Source organism: Ceratotherium simum, chromosome 19 (assembly GCF_057802395.1).
Source record: "Ceratotherium simum simum isolate JZ-2026a chromosome 19, ASM5780239v1, whole genome shotgun sequence".
Classification (NCBI taxonomy): Eukaryota; Metazoa; Chordata; class Mammalia; order Perissodactyla; family Rhinocerotidae; genus Ceratotherium; species Ceratotherium simum.
Window position 1 is genome coordinate 45,206,643 of NC_141918.1, and position 20,690 is coordinate 45,227,332.

Genomic DNA, 20,690 nt, shown 5'->3' on the forward strand with positions numbered 1-20,690 from the left:
TTCTAGGGCTGCTTAAAATCACTGCATTGATTGCTCAGGACACTTTTATTTTTCATCCATTGAAGAACAATGAGAAAATGAGGGCTTTTCCCCTTTATCTTGCCTTTTCAGTTTATTCTAAGCTATTGCTCAGTTTCAAACTAAATAAGGCCGGTAGGAATTTAGGAGTGCTGTTAAGTCATTCTACTTAACACTTTGTTCATAGGTATACTTTATATCTCTCTGGAAAGCTATAAAAACAGTTACCAGTTCGCCTGGCTCTGAATGAGCAATACTGCAGCATTATACATTGGAGAAATTCTCCAGTGAATTGAGGTAATACATAAAAGCATACATTTATTACTGTAACTCCACAATCTAACATTAAATGGACTCTGATGTATAGAAAGAAAAAGCAGCCAACCGTAAGGAATTTACCTACCGCGCTAACAACTTCCTAGATAAACAGTTAGGAGAAAGCATACACGCTGGTTTCCTTTTGAAGTAATAGCTAAAAGGTTGGGGCTGAAAGGGAAGGAGCCAAGGAACCGTGGAATCAGTTGACATGACTACCTGTAGCAGAGAATCTACTTTCTGGGAAGATTCAGATTCCATAAACCGACTAAATTAAAAGCAAAAAGCAAAGTGATTTATTATTTCCTTTTTTCCAGAAAGTAGCTACCACATGTAATTTCGTTGCTTAATACATACTTTTTAAAATATCCATTTATTTATGGGAAATTTTACAATATTCATTTTAATTTATTAATAAGTGTATGTCAGGTGGTAGCAACCTGCTGGATGTTTCTAAAGGCCTGAATAATTTTAGATTTTAGAAGAATAATTAGAAATCTCTAATATTATTGTCTAGTATTATAATAAGCATCAGTAAAGATAAAAAGTTATAAAGCTATCAAGAATGTGGGTGAGGGGGCTGGCCCGGTGGTGTAGTGGTTAAGTTCATGCACTCTGCTTTGGCAGCCCGGGGTTTGTGAGTTTAGGTCCCAGGTGTGGACCTACACACCGCTCATCAAGCCTTGCTGTGGTGGTGTACCACATACAAAATAGAGGAAGATTGGCACAGATGTTAGCTCAGGGCTAATTTTGCTCAAGCAAAAAACAGAAGATTGGCAACAGATGTTAGCTCAGGGCCAATCTTCTTCACCAAGAAAAAAAAAATGTGGGTGAGAACTTTGTAAGAATGGTTAATGATCTAACCTTCTATTTGTTCCTCGAAAGGTTTAATATTAGTCAATTAGTGTCACTTGTCTTACAGTTAACCGGGTTTTGACTGTTAGCCATGCCATGTTTTTCATTTGTGAAGTTTTGAATTCTTAAAACCTCATCTTTCCAAAGGCCAGATTTCTGCCCTCTCAGTATATATTTTTTTAACGTATCTACTTTCAAAAGAGAAGCAGACACACTTTTAGACCCTTTTACCCAATAATTTGAGGCAAGCCAGTTTAAAGCAAGCGGGAAGTTGAAGTTAAGAAGCAGTATATAAAGGAAGCATTATTTCTTCAAAAATATTTCTGAAGCAAATATTTCAATATGTTAACAATTTTTAAATGCGGGTGGTGAATCCATGTATGTCGGTTACATTATTATCTTTAGTTTTTAAAGTGTTTGAAATAGCTCATGATTAAAAATAAATAAAATCTAACAAGGTGACAGAAAGATTATAACATCACAGCTTTCTGGAGTTCCTTAAACATCTCTGTTTGCCTACACAACCTCTAAGGACTTGACTATTACCTTTTTTTCTTTCCTTCCTCAGTTTAAAGTTAAATGTTGCTCAGAGTACTAGGCTTACTAAAGCAAAGTTGGAGTTAATATTTCTCAATACGGTTAGCTTTTTCTTTTAATTTGGAAAATTAAAGGGGAATTCCTCAAATATTCCTCCCTCAAATTACCTTCTTTAATGTCAGAGAAGAGAAATATTTACATCAACATTTGTGTAATGTGGTGCAAATATAGTCACAGTTAGCCGGCTAGATTACATGCAGCTGACCTTAATTTCCTTTTATATAAATAATCTCACATCTCTGTTTAGGCTGTTTTACAAGACATTGAATAGAGATAATTAGTTAGGAAATTATATATTTTCTTAGGCTAACGTATAATTAATGTAATTTCTGAATTAATGGGTAATTAAGTCATTTATTTTTATAATTTCAGGGTCAAAATATTCCCTATTTCTAGGTGACAGGATAGTCACTTTTCTTTTTGTAAAAGAAATGCCAAGATATGAATAGAGAGTGCTGAATTCTGATACGACATCTTTATTTTATTCATGAAAATGCCTTTGTACAATGATCTATCTTTCTTTGTGGTGTTAGTGCAGTAACATTAATAATAATACTGTCCAGCATAGACTAATATTTACTACATGTCAGTCTGCGTTGTAGCTTTATACTCATATTGTCTCATCAAATCCTTAGATGTGATACTAAGATGCTAAGTTCCAGTGTGCCATACAGATCTTATTTATTAAGCGTCTTTTGATAAAACTTTGAGAGGTTACACAGTAATAATAAAATGATAGGCTCAGTAATATGTAAGTTACATTTGCTGTCTCATCTAAAAGAAAGCTGTGAGGAAGAGGTAATTACCACCATTTCCATGTGTAAAAACAGTTTCAGAGAGGTTAAGTGGACCAAAAAGCAGGCAGGAGAGAGTGAATTATGTTCATCCATAATTTATTGTGACTTTGAAATTAAAGGAACTTACTTGTCATGATATTTCCCTCAAGATATTTTATTCTCTTAAATCCTGTAATAAGATGATTTGGGCAAGAATGGGTTATTTCAGAGAAAATGATTAATTTGCTCTCATTCACATAAAATTAGCAGAAAAGCCATGTCTGTGGGCTCCGATATCTGAGCTGTGGCTGTGTAGCCTGTGGTTGCTGAAGAAAGAACTTGGAGTGTAATATTGGATCTTATAGATAATCCTGCAGTTCTCCAGCACTTCCTACTCCACTACAAAAGCACGTTCATATGGGGCTGATGACTGCTTTCAAATAGTGCCCATTCAGAAAATAAAATAGCTCCCTCTTGACCACTGATTACCCATTTGTAACTCTCCGGATTGCTTGAAATCACAAAATTTGGAGCAGTGGTTATCACTGCTGCTGTTTTCTTAGTGTGCCAAACTCTAGACCTTAATTGTGACAAAAGCCTCATTGTTCGATGGCAGATACTTTCTAGGATATAAACTATGTTGCTTCCAATGCTCCATTTTTATGACAAATAATTTTAATATTTGCTTACTATCCTGAGATTAAATTTATAATGTGACTACATCTAACATGTGATTTAAAAAATCAATATGTTGTCCTAATTATAATATAAAATAGAAATAAGTGAAAATATTATAATGAAATAATATATATTTAAACACGTAAATGCTCAGGTACCATGACCTTAAAAGACATAAAGGAGGGGCCGGCCCACTGGCGCAAGTGGTTAAGTGCGCGTGCTCCACTGCGGTGGCCCGGGGTTTGCCGGTTCGGATCCCGGGCGCGCACGGACACACCCGCTTGTGGCGGCATCCCATATAAAGTGGAGGAAGATGGGCATGGATGTTAACCCAGGGCTGGTCTTCCTCAGCAAAAAAAGAGGAGGATTGGCAGATGTTAGCTCAGGGCCGATCTTCCTCACACAAAAATAAAAAAGACATAAAGGAGCAGTCAGATTTTTGCACCTATTTATAATGCATAAATTTGGATTTAGGAAACCTTGAAGTGATGCTTAAATATTATCAGTACCTATCCTTTATATTTGACAACTTTAAATGAGGACAAAATGAGTGTATACGTATTTATGTATGTATGTTTGCATATATGTGCATATGTGTGTATGTATATATGTATATTCTAGAAAATTCAATATTCATTAAAACCATGCAAATATATTTTGGGCTTATATATAAAATGGAGTTAGGTTCTAAATACAATCAATCTTTCCTCAATCTACACAGTAGTTATATAACTAAAAACTTCGTTGTCTATTAAAATCATGCAGGGCCGGCCCCGTGGCTTAGCAGTTAAGTGCGTGCGCTTGGCTGCTGGCGGCCCGGGTTCGGATCCTGGGCTCGCACCTACGCACTGCTTCTCCGGCCATGCTGAGGCCACATCCCACGTACAGCAATTAGAAGGCTGTGCAACTGTGACATACAACTATCTACTGGGGCTTTGGGGGAAAAAAATAAATAAATAAAAGTTAAAAAATAAATAAAACCATGCAAACCTTATTTTTTGTTTGTATGTAAAATGGAGTTAGGGTCTATGTTCAGATACTTACAAACAGATTTTAACCTATATGAATGTCTAATGTGTTAGAAAATTATATGGCCAGAAACTGTAGTGTGCAGGATGTCCCAAACATTGCAGAACAGCCTTAAATGCCAGCATCAGCCACCTTTGTGACAACCAGACATTCCCTACCAAAAAAACAAATCTCAAGCGTCTTCAGGGGGCTGAGAGCCCCTCTTGAGAGCCTTTGTTGTAGATGAGGGTTTCTGAGAGGAATGAGTCCAGTGAGCTATGTAGACAGGGGAATGTTTGAGTAAAAAGCTGCCCATTTTCCATGTGGATACTGATGGGGCCAGTTTTGCTAAAGGATCTAAAGCTTTCTTAGATTCATTTATTTTCATTTTAAGTTTAAGTTTTAAGAGTTGCTTTTTCTTTCTGCAGCAAACTCAACTTAGAATTCAAAACAAAGCACAGGTTTTATTGGTGGCAGCCATCGTAGGCAGATCATAAAGGTTTGGGGAGCTATGAGAAAAAGTATATATCCGAGTGCCTGCTCACTGTCTTCACTTGCCTTAATAGACTTCAACAAAATATATTCTCTCCCCAAAGTGGTTCTTCTCACAGTTTCCCCATCTCAGTAAATGGCAACCCCACCTTCCAGCTGCTCAGGTTGAGAACTTTGTATCATCCCAGACTTTCTTTCTCTCACACCCCACATCCCATCAGTCATTAGGTTTTGTAAATAGTACCAACAAAATGTATCTAGAATGTGACCACATCTCAGCACTCCCACTGTCGCTAATCTGGCACAAGACATCATCTCTCTCTCTCTAAGATGTTTGCAGTAGCCTCCTGATTGATTGCTTCCTCTTCACGGTGTTCTTAACCCAGCAGCCAGCATGAGGCTGTGAAACATAAGGCAGATTACGTCACTCCTCTGCTCAAAACCCTCCGTGGCTCCCATCTCATACAGCACAAGAGCTAGTCCTTGTAATGACCATCTGACCCATCAGGCTCTGGACACGCCTCCACCCCGTTACTCCTCTGACCTCATTTTCTGCTTCCTTCATCATCCTCCAGTCACACTGCCCTCCTTGCTGTGCTTCAAAAACATCAGGCACGTTTTCTTCTCAGGTTCTCCATGCTTGCTCTTCCTTTTGTCTGGATATTCTTTCCCCAGATATCTTCACGGCCAGCTCTCTCCTTTCGTATCTTTGAGCAAAATTCTGCTTCTCAGTCACCACCTTCCCCTGCCTCAATAGGTAATATGCCCCTTATCTGCTTTATTTTTTCTCCATAGCACTATAGTACTTATCACTATTTGAAATAGTGGATATATTTTGCAGCCATGTGAGCAAGGGGTTTGTTTTTTGTGTGTGTGAGGAAGATTGGCCCTGAGCTAACATCTGTTGCCTATCCTCTTTTTGCTTGAGGAAGATTGTCCCTGAGATGACATCTGTGCCATCTTCCTCTACTTTCTTATATGTGGGACGCTGCTGCAGCACGGCTTGATGAGCAGTGTGTAGGTCCATGCCTGGGATCCGAACCCGTGAACCCCGGGCCACCGAAGATGGAGTGCACCAAACTTAACTACTGTGCCACTGGGCCAGCCCCAGTTTTTATTTATTTTGATCCTTGAGGCACCTCTAGCATTTAGAGCCATGCCGAGCACTGGGTAGCACTAAATAGATAATTGTTAATAAATGAGTATCATTTTTCTTTCCTCTTTATACAGACTTTTGGTGAGAATCCATTACATGCTCTGTGAAATGTGGTCCTTTTTTTCATGAAACTCGCAGAAGAGGAGACATGGCCGTTACACTGACAATGATAAAACAGGATTGCCCTTCAGTGGGGCTTTGCATAGAGTATTGTAGGAAGGTTCCTAGTAAACAGATGTCTCATTCATCTCGGGGAATCCAGGGAGAGCTGGGTTGTTGAGGATCTTGCATGGATTTGGGCATGATGAAAGTATCCAGGAGTGGGAGTATTACAATTAACAGTACAAGAGCATAGAGCTAGGGCATGTGTTCTGTGTACGGGAGCCACAAGCACTTTGTGGTTCCCTGAGTAAGGTTCACAGAAGGAAGTGGTGAAAGGTGGGGCTGTAGACGCACACAGAAGCCTGGGCTTTGCATGCAGTGTTTAGAAACGTAGATTTTACCCTCCAGATTAAAAAGTTGTAAATTTGAATAATGGTATCAAATTTATCTTTTAGGTTGGTTATATGAAGGTAGTTATAGACATCTAGAAAGAAGTGATGACAGTAGGAGCTAAGCTAGTGGTAGAGACTGGAGAAGAGGAGAAGGATTAGATAATATCTTGGGGCTAAAACTGTGTGACCTTGGTGATTGAGTGTGAGAAGTAAGAAGAGAGTAACCCCCAGGTATTTAGTTCCGGTGTCTAAATGGATGGTGATACCATAAACTGAGATGAAATGATGGAGATGGGCCTAGTTTTATTTTGTTGTTGTTGAGCTAGGGGGCCATGAATGGTGATGACTTTGGTGTTGCCTATTTGACTTTGAAATGTTTGTAAGGCATATAGGTATATATCCAGCAAACGGTTATTACGTGAGTCCACAGCTCAGGAGCCAGATCCACAGTGGAAATGAAGAAATGAGATCCAGTGGAGGGAAGTTGAAACCATTTGAGTATGGAGGAGATCACCCAAAGAGTATGTGCAAAGTGGTGAGTCACGAATGGAAAGAAGGGATAGATGAAGAAATAGCAACCTAAGAGAGATAAGAGAGCACCTGGAAAAAGGTGTCGTGAAGTAAGAGTATGTCAAAGGTCAGAGGAGATAGTGATAAACTGATTAAATGACACTGAGAGATACCTTAAGATAAGAATTAAAAACATGTTCATTGGATTTGGCCATGAGAGGGTCATGGATTATACTCATTTGTTCTTTTATTGAGAACATACTATGTGACAGGACCTGTGCAAGTCCCTTTAATAAAATAATAAACAAGATGTATGTGATCTGGGCCCTTTTAGATCTTATCAGCTGGGAGAGTAGAGGTTTGAGTGGAGGTTATACAGATCATTAAAGAGTTTTAAAATGTAGAGTGAGAAGTGCTGCAACAGGGCTAGTACAGGTTGCTTCTCGTTTCATGGATACGGTGCCATGACTGTGCTGTGCTGGAAATGCTCTCCCCACCTCCGAGTCCTCTCACCTGGTGGACTGCTACGTGTCCTTCACTTCTCAGATCAAATGTCACTTCCTTAGAGAAGTCTCTTCTGACCCTTAGACCAGATCAAGGTATTCTGTATGTACTCTCTGCATACCTTGTAGTTTTCCTTCGTAGCATTTGTCATAGCTTGAGTATATATTTGTACAATTGACTGTCTATCTATACCTTAGACAGTAAACTCCTTGAGGGCAGGAGCCATGTGAACATATAAATATTTGTTGAGTGAATGAATGAATGAGTGTTTTCTGGAGAAGGAAAGCTGATCTGAAACTGGGTGTTTCAGTAAGATGGGGTTGCTGAGGAGGGATTGAGAGCTGAGTAAGGAAAGCAGTGAGTATAGAGTATTCTTTTAAGAAACTTGGTAAAAATAGAAGGGTGAGGGTAATCGTGGACTGGAAGGTCACATGGAATTAAAGGAAAGATGTGTTAGGAAGAGGAGTTACCTGAGCTATTGGCAGGCTGAGTGCACAGTCACAGAGGGGAAGGAGTGAAGCTGAATGTGAAGGAGGAGAAAACTGGCCTCTGAAGATTTCTGAGAACAGGGGGCATGGGGCCAAGGGAAGTATGATGAAGAAGCAAGAAGAAAATTAGGGGCTAATTTATAGTAAAGCTCTATCCTGCAGAATAAGATTTGGACAGTATTGTTCTTCAAAGAATTTCTGTCATCGTAAATCAATCCTAAGACTTAGCTGGAAATATAATATGAAATTCTCTCTAATAAGAAACAGGTACATTGGAGGACAATTAAAATTATCAGAGTATTGGGTTTAAAAAGCTAACATAGAAGGAGATACCAAATACTCTTGAAATCAACATCTTATTTTTTGCAATGTGGTATACTAAAATAGAGGCGACCACTTTTAGTTTGACATGACAGATGGGGATTCCTTTCGCTTATCTATCTCCTTCCTTTCTTCTCTTTCCAATTTTTGATAGTAATTATTTTAGTTCTTCTTTTGATTACCTTTTACTTTTAAATAATGTACTTAAAACTCTGTTCAATATTCTAAAAATTTTAGTTAGTGTATGAGGATATTAGCCCTCCTACAGTTGTTTCCACTTCTTCCCTATTTCCCATTTCGTGTAAGCTGTAACTTTGTATATTTTCAAATTAAATAACACTCACATTCCATTTCAATATAATATATACTACTTATTTTTTCTAAAGAGTGATTCTAACATTTAAAAACTGGTTGGGTGTTTACATAATCAAGAACATATAATTATGGAACTAGGATTACATTCCCTTTTCTAGGAGATCACAACTTCTAGGAAAAATGCCCCTAGCGTCCTTGCTCACTATCAATTACTCAATCGTGCCGTGTTTTGTTATGCTGAATATTTGCAACTTATATTTGCCTTTTGTCTTGTTTTGCTTTTCATTGTTTTTCTTTTTTCTTTATTGAGAGTGGAAACACCCACTTTATTTATCATGTTATTTAATATTTAGCTCCTCAGGAATTTTATTACTTGGTATGTATTCCACTGTTATTTTTTGAAGATGTCCTTAAAACCAACTGACTTTCTGTTCTAAATTAGACTGACTGATTTCCAGCTTTTTCTCTGGGATTTCTTACACTGTTTTTTGTTTGTGCTAACATTGCTCTTTGTTGAATTTCACCTTCACTTAACGCAGTGCTTCCTTCAGTCCTGGCCCCAGAACAGATGCAGAGCAGTCTTAGCATCTCTGGAACTGTTTTATTTTTGCCCCAATATATATTTATTTTGTAGTTGGACAAGAATTCTAGGTTCATAAGATTTTTTATCACATGTTTGAAAGCTTTATGTATATATTTGCTTTTTAAAAATCTATGTTATGGAGAATTGGTGAGCTAAGTAAAGAATTGAACATTATGCGTGGAATTTTTTTAAACTTTCTTCATAATTGTTGCTTCTAATTAATTCTTCCAAATATCAAAAGCCATTGAGGCAAACATATGTATAAAAATATTTTTAAACATAAGTAAAAGTTTACTAAAATATTTGTTAATATAATTTAGTTATCATTTTCTACTTAGAGAATAAAATAAGCCTTTATTTCTTTGTGAAAGTAGAGATAAGTACTTGTAGGCAGATGTGCACTGGTTAAATTATAAAGTGGGTTGGATATTTACCAGTTCATTTATTGTTCCTCTTTCACCTTATGATTAAGTAGAATTTGTATGAAAATTAAAAGCTGAATTGTAATTCTATTTTTTAGATACTTTGTGGGCATTTTGTTAAAATGTAAACAACTTGAGGAGGGCAGGTACTAAAATGTATATCTATATATGTATGGTTTTTATGATTAATTTCTTATTACAGGTATTGGTATGTCCTATGAAGAAGATTATAGGTTCAGAAATGATCCATGTTGTCATTTCTACTACAATGTGAACTTAATATCAAACTCTTATTAAAGAAATGTCTGGCATATTCTGAACGTTTCATCTCATGACTTTTATGTGTAGTGAGGTATAAGCGATATTTAGTGTTTAAATATTCAGCTCCTTAAGTATCAGCCATCTTTACTTATTGTAGATGGAGAGAAGAAACCCTGTGAGTAATAACAAATCAAGTGACATTTGTGGTTTATGACTGGTAAATTTAATCTAATGGATTAGGAATACCTTGTCTGTCCTAGTCTGTCTCCATTTCTTAAGTAAAAATAGAATTTTGATACTAAATTATAGGCAGTAGATGATTAATTTGTTTTTTAGCAGAGCTAAGCAGATGAATGTTTTGAAGCTATAATAAAAAATAAAAACAGCTTCATTGAAAAATAAAATGACCTTTATGTCAATATAATTTAAGCGTACTTCTTAAGGCCCTATGTTTTAAAAACAAACAACACTGGCATTCTCAAAGTGTGACCTTTAAAGATATACTCAGGGAACTCGTTTACCATATGAAATTTATTATCCCCTGGGGTATTTGGAGTTGCAAATTACAACTGTCTTAGCAAATGTGAAAAGTAATGTCTCCTGTTACATATTAACTAGGATTGTGTCAGTTCATTTCTCTGTTAGTATCAAATTATAAAATATTCATATATAATCAAGATATATTCGCAATAGTATTAAAGGAAGCACTGTGTACTTGACAGTTGGTAAATTATGAAATCGTTTTTTCATGATTAAATCATTGCCTTTATGTGTACAAAATTTTCAAGTTAATCTATAGAACCGTGTAATCCTGCAATGTACAAGTTACTGTGGAGTATTATCAGAGCTTAGAATTTTGTCACTTGCTGTACAGAAATATTATTGGATTAACAATATTTTAGTTGCCTGCCATGTTCAGAAAATTACTTTAGAAATAAGAAAAGACTGTTAAAAGAGACTAGAAATTGCAGTCTTCACTATTTAAATGAAATAATGAATATGCCACATAAAGATTTTAGAACCCAATGAAGCAATATTAGAAGCAGATATAAAATGACAATGAAAATTGTATGCAAAATTTTGAGGCAAATGAACTGTCAGTGATGAGTTTAACTTATTAGAACAAGTTTCCTGTCAGAAAAAGTTTTGATGTTGTTTTAAAGGAAGAATATGAATTGGCCCTGATTGCAGCATTTAAGACAAACAGAAAGACGCAGAAATGCCTCGTGCTAGAGAGCAGACATGTTTGTCTGACTAGCACAGATCTTGCTGTCAGTTAGCAAAGAATAAGATTGACCCTCTGGTTTTATCCTTAAGTTTATAATAAGAGGTTGCTTAGCGTAGTAAAGAAACAGACATGATTCAAAATCCTCTCTCCATTCACTCAAGCAGATTGCTTTTCTGAGCTCTGATTTTGAACAAGAATGCCAATCTCATACTGTGGTTACGAGGCTTGAAGCTGCTAATCTAGGTACAATGCTTGGAACGTAATGGGCTCTAAACAAATATTAGTCTTTTTCCCTTCATAGGTCAAATACAACACAGTGCTGTGTGACCAGGAAATGTGTTAAGCTTTATTGTCTCCCTTTTAAGATCAAATACAATATCCAGTCCAAAAGTTGAGTGTCAACAAAGTAACCTTTATTTTAGGTTCTCAGCAGTTGTCTTGGAACATGTTTTCTCCTAGTACTCAGGTGATTTAAAGAAAGATCAGAAATGGTTCAAGGGGCCAGGAGAGCCTTTGGCCTACATTATTCTGAATGTCATCTACTGTGCTAAGTGGATATGGTCACAGAAATTGGTCTTCAGAACCGGTCACAGAAACATGCACAGCAGAGGGGAAGGGCTGGACTGGGGTGGATTTACCAGGAAGCTAAAGAGCCTACGCTTCAGAGACTCTTACCTGCACGAGTCCCTTCTTAGGCTTTGCACCTAATTTGTATTTGTAATTTACGTTCTTCTCCTTAAAGAGGGCCCCTCAAATTAGATAACCTTCAGGCCCCTGGATCCACTCTGACTGGACTGTCAGGTAAAAAACAAGAAATTTTTCAGGCTAAAAGCCTGAAAAAAGGATGAGGTGGCCAATAGCAGGAAAAGTAAGTTTTGCTTATATCAACCAAATAATGATTTGTTAGTAACCCTTGACCAAAGCTAGCCCTTGGCCATCTAGGGAGATGCTCTTTAGTCCAGCATCAGCCTAAGAATTATCCATATGAGGAAGTGAGACAGGGGACCACCTGGCAATCAGGGGGTGAACAGTTACATCACCCAGGCATTTGATGTCTCACCTTATTAGGTAGGTGGAGGGGAAGGGATAGATGGGAACCAATATTATATTGACTTGACTCGGTATGTGCCACAGTGGGTTAGGCTCTGAACAAATATTATCACATTTTTATTCTCATGTAAGTGATATCATATAAATTGAGGCTTGAGAGAGGTGAAGTAGCTTCTTTATACAGCTAGTAGAGCCAGAATTTAAACACAGGGCCTCTTAAAGTCAAAGCCCACGTTCTTCGGGCGATTTCCCTATGGGGCAGCGGCTTACCTACCAAGAATCAATCAACCACTGGGAGAGAATGAACATTTAATCTACAATCAACCTAATGATTGTGAATATCTAACATCCTGCCAAACATTTAGTAAACTTTTCTTTCTTGGTACATTCACTTATCATGTATTAAGTGCCTGCTCTGTGCCAATCATTGTGCTTCCTGTAATGTGCTACCCTTTCCGTAGCTGTTACTTCTTCAAAATGGTCACATCACCTAGAAACTCTCCAGATAGGTAGGTAGGTAGGTAGATAGATAGATAGATAGATAGATAGATAAAGTAGGTAGGTAGGTAGGTGAATAGATAGATGGATGGGTTCACAAACACGTGCATTGCTCAAATGAAACTTTCACCACTACTATGATTAATATCTTTTGTTATTTTTTTTTTAATATTGAGGAAGGTTGGCCCTGAGCTAATATCTGTTATCAATCTTCCTCTACTTTTTAGCTTGAGGAAGACTGGCCCTGAGCTAACACCTGTGTCAATCTTCCCCTACTTTTTATATGTGGGTCACTGCCACAGCATGGCTTGATGAGTGGTGTATGTCCACACCTGGGATCCAAACCTGAGAACCTGGGCTGCCAAAGCGGAGTGCACTGAACTTAACCACTAGGCCACTGGGCCAGCCTTTTGTTATTTTCAAAGCAGCATCAGAAGTCCTTTTAAAATTCATATTGTTCCTTTAAATTAAAGCTTAAAATATTAGTTATTTAGTCACTAAACTGAAATACTACTTATGATTTGGAGTTAGCAAGTGAAAAATTTTTATTCTCAAAACCTATAAAATAAGGTTATATTTTGAAATGGATAATTTTCTTTTTCTCTCAACCTTTTAATTTCTCTTTTCACATTAAAGATCTCTTTTTCCTGGATGATTTTATCACATTTCCGTAATCATTGTCCAGTTTTTGAAGAATATAATTATAACTGCACCGTTGCTGAAGCTTAGGGAGCTGCACTGTGTACTGGAGAAGGAAAGCATGATTTCAAATGAAGTGTAAAGTCATGGACTGTGGCCAAGTCTTAATTGAAGGGAGTCAAGCCACCACTGGAGGGATTGGCTCACATGTTGATTGGGAAGTTCTCAATTGCTTTAAAACATTCACTGACACACTAGACTCAAAGCAAAGTCATGGGTAGAAACTTAAAATAGTCCAAATGGTATTCGGAACATTTTAAATAAATTTTCTAAACAAAGAACTTAGATATAGATATAGATATAGACATAGACATGGATATATATAAAATCTCACATGTATGATAATAAAAAGTATATATATGACAAGAATTAGTGAGATGTGACTTGAATGTAGTAAGTGCCTACTCTATAGTGAACTGGGGAGACTGTTTTTAATCACATGAGGGTTGGGCAGTGTAACCAAACCTTTTCTTTTTTATTGATGTTTTAATAGTTTTTAACATTGTGAAATTTTGAGTTGTACATTTTTGTTTGTCCATCACCATATATATGTCTCCCTTCACCCCTTGTGCCCACCCCCCACCCCCATTGCCCCTAGTAACCACAATACAGTTTTCTCTGTCCATGTGTTGGTTTATATTCCACATATGAGTGAGATCATACAGTGTTTGTCTTTCTCTTTCTGGCTTATTTCACTTAACATAATACCGTCCAGGCCCATCCATGTTGTTGCAAATGGGACGATTTTGTCTTTTTTTTTATGGCTGAGTAGTATTCCATTGTATATACATATACCACATTTTCTTGATCCAGTCGTCAGCCAAGGGACACTTAGGTTGCTTCCACTTCTTGGCTATGGTTAATAATGCTGCAATGAACATAGTGGTGCATAGACCTCTTTGGATTGTTGATTTCAGGTTCGTTGGATAGATTCCCAGTAGTGGGATGGCTGGATCATAGGGCATCTCTATTTTTAATTCTTTGAGGAATCTCCATACTGTACCAAACCTTTTTTTTTCAATGAAATAATGTTGAGTTCTCTTTCATGAGTGTTCACCTAACAAAGTGTACACACACTTGAGTGAAAGAGGGCTCCAATTTATATACAGTGTCCATGAGGATTCTGAGTCAAGCATCCAATTGTATCTCAAAGAGTAATACCTTGATTATAACATGGCCTCAGTGCTTGAGACAGTGACCACCACATCGCGTACGTGGTGGACTATTCAAGAATAAAATCCTTGTTACATTATGAGCAAAGCTGTGTGTACATGTAGCTTGACTGCAACAACAGAGGAAGGTGCTTAGCCGCACAGGTGGCATTGTACAAACAGTCCTATAAACGTATTTACAAACGATACTAGAGTTGGAAACTAAAATGGCATTGTGAATACACTTATGGCTGCTATCATTTCCTTCCGCAAAGAGAGCTTTCTGTTCCTTGACATTTATTCACAAAAAGTTTTACATAATCCTTGCTTTTAAGGAATACTTTTTATCTCTTCTTATTCCCCAAGTCACCTGGTTCTCGCTGATCGTAGCATAAACAAAATATACTTTTACAGAATTTTAAATTGCCTCCTAACCACTGAGTTAGGTGTATGTCTAGAAGGATAAGCGAGTTTTCATTTGGGATATATTTGTTTATATATTAGTCAAAAATCAGCCAACAGCTGGAGTACCTGAAATGTTATTGAGCTTTGTACACGTGGAGTGTTTGATACAAATACGACCTTGGAGAATGTGATTATATGCAAATTGACAGCCTCAGAAAGGCTACGTAAGGGTTGTGTTTTAGGGAAACTTGTAAGTTTTGTTCCATAACATTTGCCAGATTTTACTTTCAAAAAATTTCCATAACCTTTGCTTCTCTTCCCCTCTTTCACTGATACAGATCCACATCCAGAGAACTGAAGGATGTGACCATATGACCTGTTCACAGTGTAACACTAATTTTTGTTATCGATGTGGGGAGAGATACCGCCAGCTCCGTTTCTTTGGAGACCACACATCAAACCTCAGTATATTCGGATGCAAATATCGCTACCTCCCAGAGAGACCTCATCTAAGGAGATTAGTGCGAGGGTCGGTCTGTGGTGAGTATCCAACACAACTTACGGGAATCTTCCCTGGGAAGTAAGCAGTGATACTTATGAATGTAGTAGCCGTGATAATTCTGAGCACTTGCCAGGTATTCTGTTAACCCCAAACAGGAAGAAGATATTTTCTCTCCCTTTGAGTTTAAAATGAAAAACTTAAGTTTGTTAGCAGGACACTACTTATAGGAGCAAGCAGATTTTGTTCGAAGAACAAATTATTAATTACGCTGTGGAAATGTGAAGTCTTTAGTCTTATAAATTTCTGAAACCCTATTGTAAGCCACTTGACAAGAGGAACAATGTCACGTTGACTTTTGTGTTGACAGTACCTGTCCGTGGGTCTTGCACATGTCCTCTATTCATTCATGGAGGACATGCAGTACAATAAAAAGAAATCTGTGTGTTTCAAAGCCCCAAAGTAGAGTTCCGTTGTACCTATATAGTTGATGAGTCATTGTATATGTTTCTCTACTGTATTAATAGTTAATAGCTAACAGTTAATGAATAAATACCCTCGTTGCATACAAACTCAAGTTTAAATATCCAATTGCAATGCTCTTATGGATTGACTTTACCTCCCTCTTCAGCCTCAATGACACAAGTCTCATACACAAATATTCAAGCATAAACACAGATTCCTGCTCTGGCCTAATGCCACCACCTTTGTGCAATACAGTGTTCTTCTGATCTAATATTTCTTCTTCCAACGGCTCCCTGCTCCTCTAGAATGTACCCACTGTGAGATTTCGTCCTCTCTTTTTTCATCATGCAGAACTTCATTACTTCTTTCTTTGGCAGTCTTTCTCATATAAATGCAATACTTTTTAAAATCTTCCACGTTTTCCCTGTTTCTACCTACTTTTGCCCAGTTACTTTGTGAAAATCTCTTTACATCTCTCTGCAGCCCTTCATCACTTCATTACTGTTGTAAACCACTCCCCTTTCTAGAATCAAATGATGGCTCATCAGAACAAAGTTGGTGCTAATGATGTATTTCTATCAGGTAAAAGATAGAATATATATTTTAAATTCGCTTTATCATATGGAAGCTAGTGCCATTATTTTCTAAAATCTTGTATGAGCTCTATAAAAATATTTTTACTGAGCTTTAATTAAACAAAATTTTCCACAACCAACAGCATTATTGGATATAGTCAAGAGTAGAATTTAGTCAAGATTGGTTTTAATGATTTTCAATGTTTTTCTGTTTATTTGCTTGTAATGTTATATATTATAATTATGTAACCAATATTTACTTACTAGTTAAATAGACTATGGAGTGTTAGCTAGGGATTCTAACCCCTATTTATAACAGTACTACCAAGAGAAAACTAATCACAAATTAAGTTTTGAGCTGTAATCTATTTGTAAGTCTATAGATGCAGAGAGCAACCTAAAAACACAAAACCCATATATTTTCTGCATTGTTAGTTCTTTTCTTTCCTACTTCAGTGCCATTTTGTGGGAAGATGTTTCCTTCCATTTTTTATTTTAAATAATCTTTGATTTGACCAGTCTTTTTTTTTTTTCTTTTTGTTTTTCTGTTTAGTCATTCTTAAATAAAGAAAGTTAATTTCCTGCCCTATTTGTCCAATAGTGTTTTGGATGCGTTCTCTTTAGGTCCTCTCACTATTTGCCCAGATGCCACTAGAATCCTCTTCCCAGGTCATAAAGTTGAGTTATTTAATACCCTGTAGAATGAACAGCCCATAGACATTGTCAGCAGGGAAATATTCTCTCTGTATAGTCTTTTCGGTTTTTATTTAAAAACTTTTTGATCAGCTGTTTGTAAATGGTTTTCTTTTTGGCCTGTTTTCTGCTGGCTGTGTGTTTATGTGTATGTGTCTGCGCACAGGCATGCGGATGTAACCGTGTCAGGACAAACCTGACAAAGTAAGGAGAATTGGGCTTTGAGATAAGCTCTCCTTCCCGCACATATTTTCCTACCTCCAGCACAGCTGCCTGTAGCTGCTGTTGGGCCATAACTCCAAGGGGAGTGGCCTCTACCTCTCCCATCTGCACAAAAGTCAGGAAAATGGATTACTCTGTAAGTCACAAACTTACCTTCTCCCTTCCACATACGAGAGAACATGGGTTATAGCAGAGCCCTCCTGCCCTCCGTCCTTGTGTGATGGAACCCAGTTTGCTCCTCAGCTTTGGACCACAGCCTCCAGATGTCCTTGGGCAGAGGCAGAGAAAGGGTCTTCTCCTCTCTCAGCTGGATGATGGGAAACATACTCTACATCCCCTGTGACCATGTGCCCGGCTACAGATCAGAGGTTCTGCTCCTAAAGAATAAGGGAGAACAGAGATTTGGGGGTGATTAGCAGCCTCTGACATGAGGGTATCTCTCTGGTAGGGAGTAGGCAGATTATTGAGTCAGTGGGGTTGGGAATAAAAGTGACTGAGGAAAGATTTTATTCCATATAAATATTCAAAATACTAAATTAAAGTATATAATAGTAAAGGAAATATAAGTCTTTAGCTGACTTCTAGATGGCAAATAATTTATATGAACAAAAACAATGGAGTCCCCTCCAAAAATAAATATCCAATTTTTAAAAAGTCAAAGAAGATTGGAACCAGAATTGAAGAAATACAAATAGCCAATAAACATGTCTAAAAATATTCAGTGATGGGCCAGCCCAGCAGCTTAGTTCGGCACACTCTATTTTGGTGGCCGGGGTTTAGTTCCCAGGCGCAGACCTATACCACTCATCAATGGCCATGCTGTGGCAACCCACATACAAAATAGAGGAAGATCATGAATCAATGATAGTAGTAGTCAGAGAAATGTAAGTTAAAGTAAAATGAGATTTTTTTGGACCATTGATTAGTAAATATTTTGTTAATATTCAATGCTGGACTTTCATACGCAGCTGAATGAATTGGAAATTTCATGCAATTCTTTTTTTTTTTTTTATAATTTTTGGAAACATGTTACTCTTTTTTTGTGTGTGTGAGGGAGATCAGCCCTGAGCTAACATCCGTGCTAATCCTCCTCTTTTTGCTGAGGAAGACCGGCTCTGAGCTAACATCCATTGCCAATCCTCCTCCTTTTTTTCTTCCCCAAAGCCCCAGTAGATAGTTGTATATCATAGTTGCACCTCCTTCTAGTTGCTGTATGTGGGACTCGGCCTCAGCGTGGCCGGAGAAGCGGTGCGTCGTGCGCATTTGGATCCGAACCCGGGCCACCAGTTGCGGAGTGCGCACACTTAACCGCTAAGCCACCAGGCTGGCCCTTGTGCAATTCTTTTGCTAAGAAATTTGATAGTAATGTAAAGGACATTTTAAAGCATGATAAATCTAGATAGGCTGACAATGGTTTATTTCCAAGTTATAATTTGAAATAGAAAAAAAAGGAGCAAAAAATTAAGTGTAAGACTATTTAGGGGCCGGCCTGGCGGCCTGGTGGCGCATCAGATGTTAGCTCAGGGCTGATCTCCCTCACAAAAAAAAAAAAAAAAAAAAAAGAATATTTAAATAGGGTATGATATGTGGATATGTTAGAATATTATTTCAGCTATTGAGAATGGTATTTTAAAAGAATTGTTAATGATCTAGAAATAAGAGAGTGTATGCTTAATCCCTCAAGACAGTTTCTAAAGTAGGCTTAAACATGTATTGACCATTGATGGCGTGATTGGCATGAGTTCATTACTTCCCAAAGAGAGAGGGCTTACATCTGGTTATTTGAGTTCTGTGGTGTTTGGAAAAAAAAATCAGTACTGTTACTTTGAGGTCATGTTTCATTGCTGTTATGAAAATCTACTGATAATTATTTACAAAGGAAACACGGATGAACATACTGAGCTACGTATACAGAAAAAAGCAGATTCTTTTAAAATATGCAAGCCAATATATTCTGAACTCTGAAACATAGCTTTAAGAAAGTACGAAGTGCAATTGTTCAATAAGATTTAATATTACTTAGTTGGATTCTGTCATTGGTGAAAAATATAAGTAAAACCCATAGTTAGATATTGTGTTAATTGAGTGGCAATCTTTTTAAGTTAGATATTTAAAACTGTATTTTCTATCTACTTCTTATGGTTCCAAAGACCATTTTTTAAATAATAAAAACGTTAATAATTTTCTGACAAACTTTCAATAAATAGCTGCAATATGTTTCTATTTTTCTATGTAATTGGTTGTTCCAAATTACTGTCCTCAATTTGTGGGATGGTGTTGCTGATTTATTGTTAAACAGCTATGTGATTCTACTACAGAATCCCTCCGTTTCTTCCTCATCTCTTGTTTTTGGGATATGCAGCTGTACTGCCATGTCACATGCCTTGAGACCAAGATTACTACGTAATGACAAGATATTAACTACTAGTGTCTTTTTTTGTGTTAGTGCCTTTCAAAGTTAGTGGGATTCCGATTGTGAACTCTGTGCAATGTTTACGTATGACTAGAGTTTATTATTATCACTGCTCAGATACTTATTTAGGAAAAAAATGCTGGTTGATGCCGTTTGGCATCCTTACCAGCCTTTAGCCTTCTTATAAATGCTTCCTTTTTAAATTTGTTAAAACAATTCACTTGAATAACCTTCAAGATATTATATGTTTATTGCTGATTTTCTCTAGCAATAGTATTGAAACATTCCATTTGTAGTTCAGTCTATTAGCTGTTCCCATTGTTAGTTTTCTTTGGATCTAGAAAGTAAGTAAATTTTTCAGATGTAGGCTTGGGCTGAAGCCCTCTGTAGCACTTACATAATGCTTTTACTTACATAAAATGAGCCCTCTGTAGCTCATTTTATGAGCTAACTAGATTTTGTTCTTCCAACTCAGAGTGTGTCACTGCTTTCTTAATCTTTCAAAATCTTGAAAACTGAAAATGGAAGATATCTAAAGGAAAAGCACAAAGATGAATGTCCTGTGAGCCAGTCGCTTTGGAATTTTTTTGGTTATAAAGGTTATAAATGATTTATGAGATGTTTGACTCATGTGCCCAGGACTTCAGTGAAGTTACTGAACTTACATATGTATATTGGTTCTACACCTGATACATTTCCTTAGAGAAATACAGCCTTAATTATAATCAGACTTCTTAAAAAATAACATACATTATGGTATTAAAAAGCATGGCTGAAGTTGTTTGATAAATGTTTTAAGACTCTGTAATGGTTTTGCCTTTTGTTTTCCAGCTGGAAAATTATTCGTTGCACCTCTAATCCTGGTCTTGGGATTAGCACTAGGGGCCATAGCAGTTGTAATCGGTAAGAAACACTTAACATATCTGAGATGAGGATTCTCTGAGTGCCGTAGAGAGGATATGCATGTAAATGTAATAATGTGAGTCAGTTGTTAAGTAG

At 37.1% G+C, this 20,690-nt stretch overlaps 1 protein-coding gene across 1 annotated transcript in view; it reads left to right on the forward strand.

Annotated features, from left to right (window-relative positions):
- Nucleotides 1-20,690, forward strand: part of RNF217 (ring finger protein 217) — a 122,810-nt gene that overhangs the window by 91,106 nt on the left and 11,014 nt on the right. The window contains exons 4-5 of the mRNA XM_087444046.1: nucleotides 15,163-15,364; nucleotides 20,523-20,594. Coding sequence (XP_087300172.1) covers nucleotides 15,163-15,364; nucleotides 20,523-20,594 — 274 coding nt within the window. The remainder of the gene's footprint in view (nucleotides 1-15,162; nucleotides 15,365-20,522; nucleotides 20,595-20,690) is intronic.